At 39.8% G+C, this 19,999-nt stretch overlaps 1 protein-coding gene across 1 annotated transcript in view; it reads left to right on the top strand.

The window, feature by feature from the left end:
- Window positions 1–16,049, top strand: part of dlk2 (delta-like 2 homolog (Drosophila)) — a 31,739-nt gene extending 15,690 nt beyond the window's left edge. The window contains exons 2-6 of the mRNA XM_036573773.1: window positions 500–588; window positions 9,999–10,074; window positions 11,818–11,948; window positions 12,071–12,215; window positions 14,602–16,049. Of these exons, the coding sequence (XP_036429666.1) occupies window positions 500–588; window positions 9,999–10,074; window positions 11,818–11,948; window positions 12,071–12,215; window positions 14,602–15,424 (1,264 nt within the window). The 3' untranslated portion in view covers window positions 15,425–16,049. The remainder of the gene's footprint in view (window positions 1–499; window positions 589–9,998; window positions 10,075–11,817; window positions 11,949–12,070; window positions 12,216–14,601) is intronic.
- Window positions 16,050–19,999: the final 3,950 nt, after the last annotated feature.

Below are 19,999 nucleotides of genomic sequence, written 5' to 3'. Positions count from 1 at the left end.
CATCAATGTACATAAGACACTGCTAGAAAGTCTGCAAACTTGAGTTCAAAAGTACTCAAAAATATGAAAGCAGTGTTGAAATATTTAATTCTGCTGTGGGTTGAGTAAACGAGTGCTTTTTTCTGTATAAAAATGATCTACAAATGATTTTGCATAAAAGCTCCACAGGAACCCATTCATTTTGGACTCGCTCAGGATTGCCCTCATGTCCTATCAGACATTACTAAGTACCAGTTCTCCCCACTGGTAGGATGGTCCTACTTCTCCACCCATCTCTCAGCATGATGCTGGCCAACGAAGGCATCTGTTAGCTGATGTAACAGAACTGGCAGTTAGCACCCTCCTCCAAGTGTTTTGAGCATACAATGGCAGTGTCCAACAAGCTTCTTAGAACTCTTATTGCTAATTGCTATCCAGGTTTTCTTAAAACACCCTAAAGTAATGAACGAGGTCAGAACAGTTTTAAATACTAATGTGAGATTCTCTCGTTCTGTTTCAGATTTCCCTGCACCATGATACAGAGGGTAACCCTGACCCTGCTTCTCTGGGGTAGCTGTGTCTTGCTCATTCCAAACTGCGAAGGCCAAGGTAAATATCCCTGACCGATTTTAACCAACCATCTGACTATGAAAACACATCAAGCTAACCATCTGACTATGAAAACACATCAACTAACTATGCGCACTGCAAGCTTATCCGAAGAATATAAAATATGCACAGTACAAAATGGATGAAATGAGTTATGTTATACTGACAAGTCCAAAGCATTACTGTTGGATTGGCATTCCCAAGTCACAATCCAAATGAGTATCTGTTTCTTTGTCACGAACGTCTCAAACAAGATCCAAGGATGTGCTTGCTCAAAGTATTAATTGCCTCAGTCTGTTAATGACAACCTCCACTTTGACAGCTGTGATGTACAGCTTTCATGACCAGTAGAATGTAATACAGTATCTACGACTGGGTGGGGCGGATTTGGCGGAGGGGTTCCCTCAAGGCTGATACGTCTCATGAGAATTCAGCTGTGAAATTCCTGTCTGGTTAGAGAATGTTATTAATCCATGCCTTGGTCATTAGGTTGACGGGACAAGACGTGATACGCTATGACTGGAGATGTGCGACACGTGTGTCAGGGTGCAAAGGTCAAGAAACTAAGTCTCTAGCAGACGGCCTTTGAAAAGCTCTGCTAGCTCTTGGGTAACCGCAGTACCTGCTGCACCTCTTAGGCTAAACCTTATGGTCGGGCTCAGAGCCGGGGGATAAGAAGGCAGATCTGCGCCTGGCTGTTCTGGGCTAAATGTTTTTCTAGGGACCCAAACAGCTGAGCAGACACTAGGACTGAACGATTCTTAATTTCATAGGGATCTGGTTACAACTCCCTCAGGCTGTACGTTAAGCGCCCAGCTCCTTCCCGGCCTGCTCCCGAAGCTTAGACACACGCGCAGAGTCGTGTGGAGTGGTGGCAGGCGCAGCAGCCCGTCTGGGGATCAAAATGGAGGAAACCAAACCTGCATGTTTCACTGGCACCAGGGTGCTGGCCACAGCCACAGGGGTGCAGGAGATCTAGGGTAGGATTTCATGGCCAGAGTAAATTTAGCTCCTGGTGGCTCGAACATGAAGCCTACTGAGTAGATCTGCTGAGTGCAGTCCCCCAGAGGTGAGCAAGTGAGACTGCATCCCTCAGGAACAAGCAAGGAGGGAGGGTGGAAGGAAGAAAGAGAGAGAGACAGACAGACAGACAAAAAGAACAGGAGAATCACAGCACCTGTTTCTCTGTTTTACCCTCATTTCATTGACATTTTGAAATCCAAAGTGAGGGTGAGATGGGGAAATTCTGGAAATAGCTGTTGCCCAATTTTACAGTAAATGATATACACAAATGAGCTGAGGAAGGATGTACCAATTCTAAGATCAGGGAAAAGATACAGCAACTAGACTGAGGGCTACGTTATTTACCACGGGCTAAATTTAGAGTAGAGTGGCTGACAACTTATTTTCTTAGCTAGAACTAGGCTGATCAGCAAGCTAACAGGCTAAAAGAGAGCTAACAGGCTAAAGGCTCCTCCCTTAATATCTTAAGCTTTGAATTAAAGTATTTACTATTCACTATTAAATTACTATTTACTATTCCCTATAATATAAAAGTCTGAAGAATGTCACTTGAATGTCTTACAAGCTTCAGATGTCAGTGTTTTGGACCATTCTGCCTTAAGAAGCATTAAACCCCATCTAAATCTCAAATGGCTGCCTACTCCCTATATAGTTCACTATGTTAGTTAGGGAATTCCTGCTTCTATACCCAAATAGAGCACTATGTGTCCACTGTGGAATTGTGCAGACATGGCTGAATCACAAATATCTATTTCTCAGACATATTATGCACTGTTTAGAGGCAGGAGGAAGTATTTGAATCCCTACATAATGCACTATGTAGGGAGCAGGAAGCCAATTATGATTCAGCCCCAGTGTGGATAAAGGGATGTACAACACTGTTATCTTGATGCTAACAGAAGACTGGAAATTACATAGAGGCGCTAAAGGACATTAGCATTGTCATTGTGATAGTTTTTGGTGAGTGAAAACTACTAACACTGCTATATTATGATATTTTCACTATTATATGACAAAAAGTTAAAATGTTCATAAAACGAAAGCAATACAGGCGAACAATTTTGTCCTCCTTCAGTGGTCCATGGTTACTCTTAATAAACTACATTTCTTGTTAGAAGAATTGTTTATTGCAATCATTATTAATGACAGTCTCAGTTATTTGTTGTGAATCATGCATTTCATCATATTTTATGTTGTCTGACGTTTTATAAAAGCAATAGGCCACTTGAGGCAGCGCATTACAGTGAATTTATCACAGGTAAGTGGGTTTACTCCACTTTGTGTCACACCTAATAACACTTTTACTTGTGATAAAAACACAGCAATGCATGGTTCATAAATACTCTCAAAGCATGTCGTTACCAAAATGGACACTATGCTCCACCTGAAACACTATTAACAATTGAAATAATTCCCAGGGCTGAATTTGAATCGGCACAGATAAAATTTTGTAATGTAAAATATTTCCAGTCTTATAGAATAGCAGAGCCCCTATAAATAGATAGAAGAATTTAAACTTAGTAAGCTCCCGTATCAACTGGCAGGTTGTTGTTCCAGTTGGCTACAGTGAAGCTAACTGTATAAGGCCACTTGTACAGAGGCCCACTGTGGGACTGGGCCAGGATGGTTTCCCTGCCTTGACTCATCTGGCTTGCGAGGAGTCCTGCTGTAATGAAAGGCAGACACGCTAATGTGTAGGACTGGGCCATAGAGGAAAAAAACAAAAGCAGTTACCTGTGCCACATCTGTTTGTCAACATTCTGAGATACTTCTGCAAACCCTGTTTGCAACCAATCACTCAGTTCCACAGTAAAGTTGTTTCAAATCCATTTGTCATTGCAAAAATCATATTGCCTGGGTTTGTCTGTAGATTCTAGATGTGGTTTCATGATGATGAAACAATATAATGCTATTTGAAAAGTGCGCACAACGTATTTCTAAGCATTTTACTATCAAAACAACCACAATCTAGCCCATGTTCATTAAGTCATAAAAAAAGGTACACAGGCTGTTTGGTTCTGTTACCATACCTCCGTTTAGAACTAATCCATGGATTTCCCAGCTGTCTGTATTTAGGAGATTACTCTTCCTATTGTTGCTCCGGATTGCTCAAACACTCTCAGATAACAGTTAGTACTTTTCAGCTGTCGCACTGAAGGCGCAGGAGAGCCAGGCATGCATTGTTCAAGGTTCACTATGCTCCCACGAATACAGGTTTTACTGAGAGCCTGTTTAAATGGAAAATGCCTCCCATACCAGCCGTAGTGAATGAGTGTGAGCTTACACACCAGTGGTATGGCATTATGTCTCATACCAATTCTCATATTGGTACAGAAATAGCAATGATATCCAAGAACTCAGCGAGAAATGTGGTGATGTTTCACCCAACATGCAGAGAAACAAACCAATACCATTGTGACTAAACAAATGCTTCTGCCGCCAGTAATACTTTCCTGTAGGGTACTGTTCATAAGGCTACATAAGCCCTTTACGACAGCTGACGTAGGCCTACATAAACATGTATATATACTTATACCAGCAGGTGTCATTTGTCGCTAAGGTCAAGTTGACATAACACCTGTGATGTGTTTTCTCTTTCATTATGTTTTCATGACACTTTCTGAAGTGAAATGGCAGACTTTGTAGCTCAGTGTATGTTATAGTAAGGTTGGTTAAACAGAAGTGAGCACCTTCTGTGGCCCTTAGTTAAAGTGGGTTTCAAGATGCAAGAAGATTCAAGAGATATATGCACAGAGAAACGGACAGTTAGACACTGCTCAGTGAAACTGTCACTCTGCACCACCTCATTGATTACAAGTTGCTGTACAAACAAATTATAAGTACTAACAATGGGGAAAAACTAAAGATATAAATGTGCTATTTATTTATTCATTATATACAGTATGTGTATGGTACCATAAACGGCATTATAAATCTTACCATCAGTAAGATTTAGGCCATTTCACATCATCAGCATTATGTCGCTATAATATGTTCTAAGCTATGAAGTTAGTTGTTGTAATGTCAATTCACCCAAAAACGTGTTATGAAACAACAGTCAGAAAACTGTCAGAACAAAATGTGTCTCCTGACATATGTGTTACAAAGTTGACTGGAATAAGCCTTTAGAAATGTTTATGTAGGTTTATGTCAGTTGTCATGACAAGCTTATGTAGGTGTACTGCTCAATGTGTGTATACTATATATACATCTCACTGCTGTCGGAACAAAACCTTATATCTCCATTTTTGTCGTTTTTCAGTTTTTAACATAATGTAAAAATGCCTGTTGTCCTTTACATTGTGTGCAAATTTCATGATGAATGAACAAAAAGAAATGGCACAAAATTACTTGGGGAAAAAGTCTGGTTTCATTGACTTACATTAGAAGTAAAGTAGGTTTTTTCCTTCTCCTGTAAAGTTACCATTTTAGAGATATGAGGTTTTCTTCCGACAACAGCGATATATATATATATATATATATATATATATATATATATATATATATATATGTGTGTATATATATATATATATATATATACATATACATATATTTATATTTATATATATACACACACACACACACACATTTATAAAGGTTTATTCCTTTATATCAAGGACAAGAGCTGCCAATTACATTTTGTAAACTTCATAATAAAACGATCCAAATTACTAGCAATAATATCTTACATTCCAAACTACCATTTTAAGTTAAGAATGTTTTTTTTTTGTCCTGCTGAACAGTATATTTCATATATTCACTGGCATCTGCACATACAGACTATCTATCAACATATAAAATGAACTACACTATTAACTTACTACCTGAAATATGTCCATTCAGAACAAGTGCACGGGGTGAAAACTTACTGCCACTGTGGGACATGTTATGCAACAAGCTCTGAGTACACGGGTTGATTGGGAGGGTTTTGGAAAGCACTCAGGGGGTTGGGTCTTGAGTGATGGCGAATTCCAGTGGTGTTGAGACAAAGCTTGTACAGGTGGCGGCATGAACACATTCCTGTCCTACCACAGCACACGCTCCCCTCGTGCCCGTCACCACACACACACGCTCCATACTCAAATAGACTCAAATATACACCCCACACCCACTGACATATCAGGATGTGTGTGAAGGATGGAAAACAGAAAAACAGCCCACGTCATTCCTGGAAATATGATTCATTTTATATAATTATCATACAGATCACAAATGGAACTTAACCCTTAAAACACATCCTAAGGCTTATATTCAGCAATTCTTAAATGGGAATTCTACCAATTTTTGTAAACATAAATTGTTAAGATGTGAAAAAAGTCAACTGCTCTGTTCCAGAAAAAAGAAGTCAGAACTGTTCACTGTGGTGGTGATGGGAACCACATGTCTGAAGAGTTTAATGTCTCTAAAAGCTCCCTCACAAAGCTATTACATGAAACGATTACAAATATGCTGCCTGATGATTCAGACATTGTTTCACTGATAACGTTTTGGCCTAAAGTGTATTTTTTAAAATTCATTCTTGTTGAGAGGTACGTGCAAGACATTATAAGGCAAAATATTTTCCTAAAAATAATGTCATTTTTCAGATTCATTACTAATTCACCACTATTAACATTACATACAAAAACTCAGAAGACACATGTAGGTTCACTGGTGGTTTTGGATTGTGAATAAAATGGCTAAATTTGCACTGTAGACCCCTGGCTGCTATCACCACCACTGTAAAGAATTTGACTCAGAATTTGAAGTTTTTCTACAATGCATGATTGAATTATGTAAAAAATTTGAAAAATCAGTGTAATTCCCTTTTAAGTAATTGGTGTAATTCCCCTTTAAGACGTGAGGAATGCAAGCCATCAGGTCTGGGGTGTTAAAGGGGTTAAGGGACTAAATTCTCAAAGTAAACTTACACAAAGGCATTAAATTAGGCCTAAACACAATTTTACAAATACAAATAAAGAGATGAACGCTGCTACATAACATTGACATAACCATGTCATAAACATGCCAGATGTCATATCCTTTTTTGAGTTGTCATGTCGCATTATGTCCAGAAATATAACAGGATCATGTTACCATTATTAGTAGATGTATGACAAATATAATGATGTTTAATGTAGTGGTGAACCGTGACTATTAGAGCTAGACCTTCAGTTCGAGCTATAAATGTCAAAACTCTGTGACACCACGACGAAAATAAAAACACCTGTATGATGATGCGAACTTCTGCTAACATCTCTGTGAGGTTCTACATTAGTAGTTTGTTAAACACAGACATTTGAAGCTTCTAAAGAACATTAAATGTTTAACTTGAAGCTTGTGACAGAGCTTTTGCTTTACCCTGTAGCAGTTTCATGGTGAGTCTTTCAGTAGTAAACTCTGGTATAGAGCTGCCATCGCAGCCAGTGACGTATCTAGAACTTGCATAGGGCCTAGAGTGATTCTTTGTCTTCACAAGATCAGGTCCTGTCCATTTAAATCAAAATGTGATTGGTTGATTCCTCTGTCCCTTTGTAATTATGCTGGTGGTTCATCTAACACGTTAGGTCTGCTCCTCAGCTTGAAGTCCTAACCAATGGGAAAGCTCACTTAGTTATATCTGTCTAAAAACCAAGATAAAAAACACTGGACACTTGGCATGTCAAGAGTTTAACCGTTTGTTTCCATCCTAAACTTAACAATGAAATGAGTGTAGTACTGTACAACTTTCAGAGTTTAAATACAAGCCTGATTCTTTTGAAGAAAATGAACTGAAAATAACAGACACTGATTTTTTTAGTTCCCATAAACCATTAGGCTTTTTCTGAAGGCATAGAAAGTTTGATATCTTGACAGCTAAGTGAGTAAATTTAGCCAAGCTCAGCATGTGACACGAGCAGTCATGACATCAAACATCACAGCATCTGTCACCAAAACTACTGGTAATGGGAACATGACACCATTATATTACTGAACAAAATCTATGCTGACAACTTATGACAGCACATGACATCTGCAGTAACAAGTTTATCGCACAGATATGTCAGGGTTAAGGCGTTACCAGCCTTTCATACGTGTATTACGTCTATGCTAAGGAAGAATCGTTATTGAAAATCCTTTTTTAATCTACACTTAGGATTAATCTAAGAGCGTGAAAGGCTGGACAACTATTAATACATTAGCTTACATTGCCCTTTGTAATGTTTCAAGTCTCCTGAACTGATTTCCACATGTGCAGAATTAAATTTAAATTAACTGCAACCTATTAATGCGCCACTCAAGTCAGGCAGTGGTGGGGTGACTGTAATTACCAGCTTCCAACTGGGAAAACTCGTTCAAGTGTCACTTTGAGTTGTAATTACAGTTGAGCTGTGATGTATTATGGCTGGATGTCCTCCTACAAGAACACTTAAAACTGTGTAAAACTTTCAGCTGACAGACCCCATTATGAAATGTTTTTATGAAATTATAAAATGCTCCTATCTCAGTACTCTTCCATAGAAGGCAATCACCTGCAAGACCACTCCCTATCTAAAAGGGTGTTTCAATACATCATTGTGTAAATTTAACATTGGACCATCTTCTGTCAGTCCTCCAGAGGAGCCTGCTGGATGGAGGTTCTGACCAAGTCTACACTTCAGCCACCTTTATCAGTAGTCTTAATAGCATAAGTGGTGCAATCAGCCATACTGTACACCAGAAATAGGCATCTGTGATACCACCACCTGCTCATATACATTATGTCTGAAGGGATCCAGACACCCATCCGAATTAGTGAATTCATCTACTTTAATGTGCATCCACTGCTGAAACAGATGTTCATAAAAATTGTGTAATGTGAAGTACTAGAGCTGCTGCACATGAGCCTAGGTTCACCATGTCTAATGCCAAGTATTAGCTAGAGGGGTATAAAGCCCCCCCAGCATTGGGCTGTGGAGCAGTGGAACTGTGTTCTCTGGAGCAATGGAGCTCCATCCAATACCTTTGGGATGAGTTGGAGTGATCCAGAACTGACCATCCAAGATCAGTATCTGACCTCACTAATGCTCTTGTGGCTGAATGCAATCAAATCCTCACAGCAATGTCCCACCATCTAGCATAAAGCCTTCTCAGAAGAGTAGAGGCCGTTACTGCCTCACGATTAAAGCCCATTTACTGGAAAAATGTTAAAGTTTCCAAATCATTTCTGAATCATTGTTTTGTGATGTCATGAAAACCACCATATTTGCATACATCCTCCTGTTCAGCCTGCAACAGTTTAGTTCTGCCCAATCATGCTGAAGTTACAAGAAGTGTTTCTTTGGAATGAGGCTCAATACAGGGCAGCCAAATAGAACCAAGCCAATTAGAGGTCATTTACTTATATCAGTAAAGAAGGGTTAGAAAATGGTCTGCCTAACAATGAATTATGACTGGTTTGAGTAGAGCTGAGGGAAAAAGTAAAAAAACGCAGAATATGGGCCCTTTAATAGTCCTGGATTTAAGAAAAAACACTGGACGAGCAGGTGTCTACAAACTTTTGGACATATAGTGTGTGTCCAGGAGAGAAGTCAGCTTACATAACTGGGGTTTGTGTGGAATACTGTACTTTTACTGACACCCATGAAGTAAACATTCATGCCAGGAGGGAAATGAAGCTAATGAGTTGTTTGTGCCCTCTGTGAGCTCTTCCAAAGTATCTCTCGACGGTAGCTTGTCAAAACAAATTAACCACCTGACCACAGCTGTCTGAGTGTGGAGCCTCATAGCTGGCCAGCTGTTGGCTCACTGCACAGTCACTATGCATAGTGTTAGACAAGCTGTTGAAAAGGAATACCATGCCCTCGCCTCCTGCCAGTCACATATACTGAGGGGTCAGGGTTCATCACCCTGGAATTAGTGGCCTACAGCACCAACACATTTACTATGCTATAGCCTATTAGCTGAACTGCTCACTGGCGAAACTTATCTTAAAACTGAATCTTACAGAAATAAATAACAAGCAATGATGTAGGAACATTGGTGGCAAAAACCTGATATCTCACCTTCATTCATTCTTCATATATAACTTGGAAAGACACAGCAGGACATAGGTGGGCCATCTGAGCCAAGCTGCAAGTGTCTTTTTCTGTTAACCCCTTAAAATCCCAGGCTTATTACATACTAAAGCTTATTACACAGTATCTACAGGCACTTCATTGCAAACTTGGTTGCTATTCTTAGATTATAGAAGTGTGTAACATTACTTTGGGCTCACCGGTGAGTTATTTGAGGGGTTAACTTTGTAATTCTACATGTAAAATATTACACAGAAATGCTTGAATGAATGGTTTCGCTGAGTAAAGCACTGTCTAAAGGCTACCTTTACGCAGACTCCGAATACTGGATCACTCTAGACTTAAAGTAACTTGCCATTTCTTCTTCAACAGACACGTTTCCAACTCCTGCTGTGAATTGCTCGTGTGAAATTGGCCACGGGAAGTGTGCCGAAGATGGTGAATGCAGGTCAGTGAATAACAAGCCAAGTTTCTGCTCATAGCTCTCAACAGTTTCACGAATGACTGACCACTGACATGGGCTTCAACATGGCAGCTTAACAAAATTCATGCTTAATCACAAGACATTTAGCCTGGTAACTGTGACACACGGATATGGGGTTTCTGTTAGTGTACTGCTTGTGTATGTTGAGCTTCCCTTACTGTGGTAATGTGACATAAGGCAGAGGCTTAAGGCAGACGCTAACAAACCTATTAATTATACTGTAGTTAAATTCACAGCAAAGCAGGAATCATGTCAGTCATTCAGAGTTTTGGGGGAAAAATTGAGCAATTTGAGATCATATATGACTTCACAAAAAAGAGAAAAAAAAGAGAAAACACTATCTATGTGACTGACCATTCACACCAGTCATACTGTTTGTAGGCCTACAACATATATATCTGAAGTTGCTGTTATCTGGAGTAGAATATCTGGTCAGTAGGAGCTGACTGAGATCATTAAGCCCAAGTGAGGGAATCGAATGAGGTGCTCTCAGCCCTGGCCCACCATTACTGGTAGCCTCATTAGCATCAAACTGAACCGCAGTACTCTATTGTTAACCATTGCCTAATAATCCTAATAAACCATTGCCTTCAATTTCATTCTTTTAAACTAATAAGCCTGAAATCAAAGTTGACCTTTTTACCTTGTTTATTCATGTCTCTGGCCACATTATGCATCATTCATCATATCATTTAAAAGAGAAAATTCCACAAATCTTCCATCAAAATTTAGCATTAATGGCTTTTGCCTCTCTCTAAAATGTCTGTAGGTTGTCACTGTGCACTGGCAGGCAGTGAAAAATAACATAAAGTAGTAATATAATTACTGGTTAATATCTGCATATTAGATGTTCACAGTATCCAGTCAGAAAATTTAATTACTGAGTCATGGCCACAACCTATCATAACTTAATTATCTTGTTCCCATGCATTCCTAACTCACAGATACAACCTATCACAACTTAGTTATCTTGTTCCCATACTTTCCTAACTTAAAGATACATCCTAATTATCACAACTTAATTATCTTGTTCCCATCCATTTCTAACTTGTAGCCACAACCTATCACAACTTATTTTGTTCCCATGCCTTAGTACGTCATGGCCATGACCTAACTATGACAACTCAATTATGTTACTAAGACCTTACTAAGATACGGCCATGATTAACTTTCGTGACTTAATTATCTCCACGCCTTACTAAGTCATGACCATGACCTAACTATTAAAATTTAATTATCTCGTTCCCACCCTTTCCTTAAGCATTGGATTATTTTGTTACCATGGCTTAACTTTCACAACTGTCTCATTTCCATGCCTTAAGTTGTGGCTAAAACTGCATTTTCTCATTCCCACACCTTACTAAATCATGATCATGACTTAATTACCTCATTCCAGTGCTTTACTTAGTTGTGACCATGCATTAAGATCCCATTCCCATGCTTTTGAAACTTGTGGCCAGGGGACATTTTTATTAAGAAGGGTTGTCACCAGTGTAAACTGTAAATCAAAGACATCTGCAGATTGTAATAACTCATACACTACTCAAAGAAAATGTGGTCAGAAAATGCTTTTTGCTTCATCAATGTGACGTATGAGTTGTGTCTGGGTGTGAAATAGTAACAGCTGGGGAGCAAAGAAGGCTTCTAGAGTAAAATCAGCATATAGCAGGAAAAACCTGATGAGTCTGACCTCTGACTATTTGGCAGATGTGACCCAGGATGGGGAGGGCCTTTCTGCGCCGACTGTGCGCGAATGCCAGGCTGTGTTCACGGCTCCTGCCACCAGCCCTGGCAGTGCACTTGCGAGGACGGCTGGACCGGCCGCTTCTGTGACAAAGGTAGAAGATTAACGTGAACCAAGATTAACAAAGATGGATGCACCCCCTTGTGGATGGTAATTTCTGAAACTATATACTTCGGGTCTGATGCAGTTTATTCCCTTCTCTCTTTATGTATGCAGATGTTCATGTATGTGAAAAAGAGCAGCCATGTCAGAACGGGGCTACCTGTTCTTTAAACGAAGCAGGAGAGTACAACTGTCTGTGTCCTGAAGGCTTCCATGGGAAAAACTGTGAGTTAAAGACTGGGCCGTGCCATAAAACCAAGTAAGTGTTATTACGTTTAAAGCAAATTATCTCCAAACTCATTATGCAAACAAATCTGTCAATTCATTATTTAACCAGAGACCACTGGATGTCTAAGTGGTTGTTTTTCAAGACACTGTAGGCTAAGCATAAAGAACGCCTGAGTTCAGGACAATATTTTTTGATATATAATCATTTTTCACAAATCAATAGCTTGTGTGTTTACTTGAATGCCTTTTCTTTGTTTCTGCTGTATCGCTGCATCAACGCAGCAATAGCTGTGCTCATGCTCACTGGCACAAGCAATGCAACAGCCTGGTCAATTCACAGCCTCTGGAGAGCAATCATGTAATTCAATGGGCTCATTACTGGCCCTGTAAGAGCTCGCTAATACTAACAGACTGCGGCCTGGCCCCTACTGTTCTCCCCAAGTGGACTAAAACTGACAGACCGAGTGGTTTCCAGGGAAACCACATAGTCACTGAAATGATGAGGCGTTGTGAACTACTGGAAGAACAAATTTCACATTAGAACGGCTCAAAATTCATGAGCAGTTACCATGCCCAAATAAACAACTTCATTTTGATTTCCATCATTTTATTTCCTAATCAGGATAAAAGTTTATTAAAGCCTTTGCTGTTTTTTCAATGTTGTCAGCACAGGGTGTAGAGCAGGGGTTATCAGGCAGATTTGGCCTGGGGCCAAATTCTTACAGAGCAAATGCTCTTTGGGCCAGACTCCTTCTTATATAGTCAAACTGTCTAATCAATCTGAAACAGTCGAGGCTAATAAAAAAAACACAATTGCTATGAAGGACGGTTCATGTAAGTAAACATCTAATCAAGAACATACTAGAATATCCCTTATATTCGGGGGACACTTTAACAGGTGTGCACAGATACTTGAGCATTCAGTTAACTGCTCCAGATGAGAGTATTTCAGTACTGAAATCACTATTCAGAGATTTGTTTTGTTCCCTCATGGAAAGACAGAGAAACAAACAGGCAAACAGTTCTGTAAAATGTAAGTTTATTTGTCAACAGGGGGTTAAAATGTACCCTTGAGTAAGTATTTGAAAAGAAACCTTAATGTGAGCACATTGCCATGGATGTGTTGTTAAGAATGTGACTGAGAAGGCAGAAATAGCACTACCAGTGCACCAAGTTCTCACCCTATCAAGCAGTCCTACTATACATGCACATATCATTTCCAATGTTTTCTTTTGTTTGGCCACTTAATTCAGCCTTACTTTAAGTGTGTAATACAGACTCAGCTTAATGTTATTATTTACCCTCTGAAATGGAGATTTAGGCTATCAAAATATCCTTCGTATACTTTTAATGCTGGTATGATTTTCTGATAAGGTCGATTAGGCTATCAAAATATAGCAACCTAAAATAAACGCTATGATAGGACATTTCAACAAGATAGGACAATGCATCAGAACTGCTCTCGCTGATCGTAGCTAGGCCCAGAAACAGTGAAAAGATATTTCTCTGACAAACTACCATGTTGGCACATCGCCCACTGAAGAGAAAATACCCTGTGTAGATGATGAGCCTCCATCAGCATCCAGCTCCAGCGTTAGTTTAGCTCTACAAAAGTGGCAGCCGCATTCTGCACAAAAAACTACGGATTTCTCTTGGCGCCAGTGTCATCATCTAAAATAGTTCATTTTGACCAAAGTTAGTTTTGTTGTTTTTGTTTCCCCACAATTATCCAAATATATTAATTCTTACACAAAGATGAATATCAAAATTAGAAAGCTCAGGTGATGCTAAAACATTGTTCAGTGCTTTACCCTGCCAAAACAAACAGAACGAAAAAGTGCGTTGGGCTTGGAAAAGGTCAGATTTGACTCCATCAGACGATCCCAGCTGTAGACTCACACTGACTTCTGAAATTAAAGGGGAATTACACTGAAAAATTCTACATAATTCAGTTGTTGACTGAGTGGTTTAATGTGAAATGGATAACTGTAGAGAAACTTTCTGACTCAGATTTCTTTACAGTGGTGGTGATAGGAACCAGGGGTCACAATGCAACCACACACCAATATAGACACTTTATTGACTTTAATGAATGAACCTACATGTGCCTTCTGAGTTTTTATACGTATGACGAGTCTCCATCAGCATGAAAAATGTTTTAGCTAAAAACTTTCTCTCAAAACTAAAAAACAATGTCTTAGGTGGTCAGGGAGCGTATTTACAGCTATTTCATGTAATAACTTTCTGTGAAGAGCTTTCAGAGGCTCTAAACACACCTGTCACCACCAACGTGGACAATTCTGACTCAGTTTGTCTCGAACAGAACATTTCATATCAAACCACTCTGAATAACTGTGTTTACATCTTAACATCTCCTTTAAAATGGGCTTGACTTGTGCTATTGTAATGTTTCTCAGGTCCCCTTGTAAGAACGGCGGTCTGTGTGAGGATATGGGCGGCTACGCACCAGAGCTCTCCTGCCGATGCCTGGCTGGTTTCACGGGGCCTCGCTGCGAGACCAACATGGATGACTGCCTAATGCGTCCCTGTGCCAATGGTGCCACCTGTCTGGACGGAGTGAACCGCTTTTCGTGCCTGTGCCCTGCTGGTTTCACAGGCCGCTTCTGCACCGTCAACCTGGATGACTGCGCCAGTCAGCCCTGCCTCAACGGAGGCCGCTGTATAGACCGCGTCACCGCCTTCCACTGCCTGTGTCCCCCTGGTTACACTGGCCGAACTTGTGAAGTTCCACTGTGGGATAAGGTGCCCCAAACGCAAGCCCCACATAGGAACTCTGGATGGGGAGGAGGAGGAGGAGGTGGAGTCAATAGGGTCACCCAGAACAAGCCTAATATTCCCACTTTAGCAAACAACTCACAGGGGATTACAGCCGGTGGGGGCGAGGGCCGCCTGCTGAAGATCTCCGTGAAGGAGGTGGTGACACAGAATGCAGCGGCAGGACTCACTCAGGAGCAGCTCATAACCCTGCTGGTACTGGGGGGCTTGACTCTGGCTGTGGTGGCACTTACAGCTGGGCTGGTGCTACGAGGACACTGGCAGGCCTTCTGCGCCTGCAGCCGGTGTAGAACACCAGCCTCCCAACAAAACTCATTCCAGCAATGCTGCACGCAGCAGCGGCACCTAGTTTCCACTCAGCAGGACTGCAAGATCAGCTTCCTCCACTCCCCTGCTCCCCCCCCTGAGCTGGAGAAGAAGAGACTAAACACTGAGGTCATATGAAGCCACTCTTTTTACATGAGTGCTGGGATACAAGACAAAGACTGCTTGATTTCTCTCACCGAAGATGAAGATCAAGAAGAACTCCGACATCCCAACCATATACAAGTGTACAGTATATGGAACCAAAAAGGGAAATGCTTCTGTTTCTGACCAAAATGACCTGCTGTGTAGGCTGACAATCAAGAGGTGAAGGAGCAGATTTAAGGTAGTATCAGGGACACTCGCTGAGTGACCATGAACAAGAAGCACTCCTCAGAAAAAAGGGAATAGCACTTGAGTGACCATCATTGACTAAGAGAGTGGAGTGGAGCATAAAGCACTGAAAAAGTATTAAAACGGAATTCCACTTTTTAGACAATGTTTTCTACAGAATTCAAAGATTAAGATGTAAACAAAGTCATTCAGAGTGGTCTGATGTGAAACGCTCCATCCTAGAAAAACACTTCAGTCAGAATCATGATAGGAACCAGACATCCGAAGAGTTTAATGCCACTAAAACTACCTCACAAAATTATTATATCAGTTGGTTATGAATGTCTGAGACACTGTTTTAAGCTTTTTTAGGTTCCCTTGTCATTTTGGATAGTAAATAAAATGGCTATATTTGAGCTCTAGACCTCATGACCCCTGGTTCCTATCACAACCATTATAAAGAAAATCTGAGCATGTAAGTTTCTCTACAATGAGCTATTTCACATTAAACCACTCTGAATGACTGTGTCTACATCTCAACAAGTGAATTATGCAGAAATTTTAAAAAATCTGTGGAATTCCACTTTAACCGACGTGTGTGGGAACAGAAGGACTCTAGGAGCTTTTGTTACGAGGTGTGTACTCAAATGGACCTGGGACTGCAATATATCACAGTATCATATTATTCAGATTTATACATAAAGACTTGTACTAATCTGTGTGTAAAAACAGTTTAAATCCACATTATTAAGATGGTTCTTCTAATCTTTAACAGCTAGCTGTATTTGCCACAAAGAGATAGTGAAGAGTCTTCACAATCTCCAAAATGTAGAATATGCTCATTTGGAGATGACTGCAATATAAATGATTATGGAATATTTGTGATGTTTTATATATGTGCAAAAGTGATTTTTGTACAAATGTTGTAAGATTTACTTTCCTTGCCATAGTTAATGTGGTAAATTGTTAATCAGTACTATTTTTAAGATAAAAACAGCACAAAAAAGCTTGTGAAAATGTTCACTGATGCAGTGATTAACAGTATTTAAACGTAAATCTAATTTATTTGCTGTAATTTATTGGTGTAATGAGTACTTGAGCTTTGCAATGTGTATTTTTGATACAAAGTTGAGTGTATTAAAGTGTTAACTGAGGAATAATTCTGTTCAAAATAACATATCAGAAAATATATGGGGAAAAATGCAGAATATGTGACTAGTGGTGGCATTTCATAATACAAAACACTTTTGTTTCCCAAAAGAATCTTAAGTGTTAAGATCTTCTTCATTGGTAGAGAGAGTGTTGAGTGTGATGCTCGCTCTACTATTTAAGAATCATCTTTGTGCTGAGATTTTTTGGGGGAAAACGAGTCCAGGTTGATAGGGTCACACTGTCCTTTTCTTTGTTACCACAGCCATAATGAGAGCAAAGTGACGTGACTGAACAAATAAAATGGAAAGAGTTTCAACAACAAAAAGGACCTCCTCTAATGCACCAGCAGACTTGACTTACATTTAATGGGGAATGTCTACATCTGTAGAATTAAATGATTCAAATGTAAATAAAATGGTTAACAGTCATTCAGAGTGGCTTAATATGAAATGATTCATTTTTAGGAAACTTACCAAGCCAGCATTGTTCACAGTGGCGGTGACAGGAACCAGATGTTCTGAAGAGTTTAATACTTCTAAAAGCTCCCTCACAGAAAGTTATCACTTATATGCAGCTGTGTCAATAGTGTGTTTGATAGTTTTGTTAGAGGGTTTTGGCCTCAATTGTATTTTTAAAATCCACGCAGAGCTTTGTAAGGCAAAGAAAACTACTTTATCATAATTAACATTACACATAAAAACTTGTATAGGCTCACTGGTGGTTTTGAATAGTAAATGAAATGGCTATGTTTGCGTTGTGGACATCACAATGCCTTTTTCCTATCAACACCACTGCAAAGAGATCACAGTTGGTAAATTTCTCTACAATGAAACATTCTGCAACACTCTGAATGACTTTCAATGTTTGAAGTTTTGAAAACTTGGTGGGATTCCCCTTTAGCACTTACAATTTCTGAAAATCTGATTTTACCCATTTTTTTGTTGCGCATGAAATGTATGAACTTTCCTTACATAAATTCAGAGAATCACAACCAGATCTGGGGATTTATGTAGATTAGATTCAAGTATCACAGCCATCAATTAAGCTCTGGCAGGAAAACAGTGGGAACTTTGTATCAGCCATGCAATAAGTGTCTGGGTTACATCTGCTGTCAGATTTAGACAAAAGTAATCACTTTGTTTCTTTACATCTCCACAGCCATGCAAAGATTTGCAAAACTAGCATCTTACCAAACGTCACTACCGTTCATGCGTACAGGGCTTCTCTCACTGTTACGGTTCCCTCGACTTCATCTTGCCTCAGATTCTGCCAAATCACTTCTTGCTTGGAATGAACTGGGGCCTGGTCCCACCCTGACACTATATATCCCGCACAGGAAGTGAGCATCGAGCCCAGGAATAAACTGAAACTGGAGTCCACATTAGCTGCTGATAGAAGTGCTAGTATCACTCACTCAGAGGGCCTGACAGTGCGGCGTGGTGCAGCACGCTCACCCTCCCTGCTGCTGTCACGGAGGAGATTCTGCCTCATATTCATCTCATTACGATGAGATTCTGAGTATTGCTTTTTGCAGTACTATGGATAATCAGCGCTTACACAAACTGTAAACTATAACTGTAGGTTATAAAACCAAATCAACTAGACGCAGGCCCACAAATCAGAACTGGTTTCAGCCAAATATGCTGCTCCTTCCTTTCTATATCTGCTTACATAATATAGTGCACAACTTAAAAGGGGAATTTCACAATGTATTCCTAATTTCTGTATAAAGAAACAGTTCAGATGTAAACCCAGTCTTTCAGAGTGGTCTGATGTGAAATTCTCCATTCTAGAGAAACTTACAGAGTCTGAACTCTTCACAGTGGTGGTGAAAATATCTACTAAATATCAATCTAAGTGAAAATAACTCATTTTTCCACAGGACACAAAGTTCAATATAGCATTTTCTGCAATTCTTAATGCATTATTTCTATTTGAGTTAAGAAAAAAATAAAACATACGGTACAAAAATGTATTAAATCAGCAAATAAATAGTAATTGTGCAATAAATGTGCAGAAATGTGTTGTATGTAAAGGATGTATTAGCTTACTTTAAATTAGTAATTCAACCAGGGGTGCCCGACTGTATATTCGGTTAAGTGTGTAGGTGCACTTGGTAGGTGTATAAGTACTGACTGTAGCCCATCTGCACAATTTTCAACCCCCTTTCATCACTGGAAAGAGGCCACCACTGATCAGTGGTATTATTTGGGTGGTGGACCTTTCTCAGCACAGCATGGTGGTGCATTTAGTGTGTTTTGGTACAAGTGTATCAGACACAGTGGAGCTGCTGGAGTTTTTACACAGGTCAGTGTCACTGCTGGGTTGAGAATTATCTTCTCACCAAAAACATCCAGCCAACAGTGACCAGAAACTGACCAACGGTGCTGTATCTGATACAGTTGTACCAACACCAAACACAACCCTCCTACTACCATGCTGGTATCACTATTGTGCTAAGAATGGTTCACCAGCTAATAACTGAGCAGTGGTGGTCCTGTGGTGGTCCCTTTCTATTGGGCAACTGATAAATCATGCAGAAACTGATGAACTATTCAGTTACTGTAAACCTACAAAGTGCACCTATATGGTAGATGTAGCAGATAAAATGGCGATTGAGTGTAGCTACACGGTAACAACTCGGTGTATCTAACGTTTATCTCATCTGAGGCTATGATTTAGGCTATCTGCTAATAGCTAATATATGCTAATGCTAGTTTAGCCTAGTATCCCCACTATAAAATAGGGATAAGCTAAATCAATACTAGTGTTAAACATTTTTTGTGCATAAGAAAACGTATAAAAGCCCTGATATTGGTACGCTGGCCTTCATTTTACTTCCAGATCAAAAAGGAAAGTTTCCCATTTTTACTGTAAGGAAGCTAGCTAGCTTTTTAAGTTCCTTACAGCCATTTAAGTGTAACATTAATTAAGTTGCTTGCACATAAGCCTTTCGCCTGTTGAAGCAGTATTTGTCTGAAGCAGCCATGTGAGGATAGTTCACTTAATGCCTAATATTCTTTGGGCTGTCTCTGACCAAGTTTCCAAACCTGATTTAGCTGCAGGACTTTATTAGTACTTGAGCTAGTGAACAGTGGAATGGCTCAGTGCTAGCAGTGATGCTGCAGGAGAATTTGAATCAGAACTGAGCTGGTCCAGATGTCTCGAGTTGGAAATGTGAAAACTGTATATTAAAAGTGCTAAAAAATGATGTAAATGATCTTTGGTCAC

Source organism: Colossoma macropomum, unplaced genomic scaffold, assembly GCF_904425465.1.
Source record: "Colossoma macropomum unplaced genomic scaffold, Colossoma_macropomum, whole genome shotgun sequence".
Classification (NCBI taxonomy): Eukaryota; Metazoa; Chordata; class Actinopteri; order Characiformes; family Serrasalmidae; genus Colossoma; species Colossoma macropomum.
The sequence above is the reverse complement of the archived record's forward strand: the minus strand, read 5'-3'. Positions and strand labels throughout refer to the sequence as shown.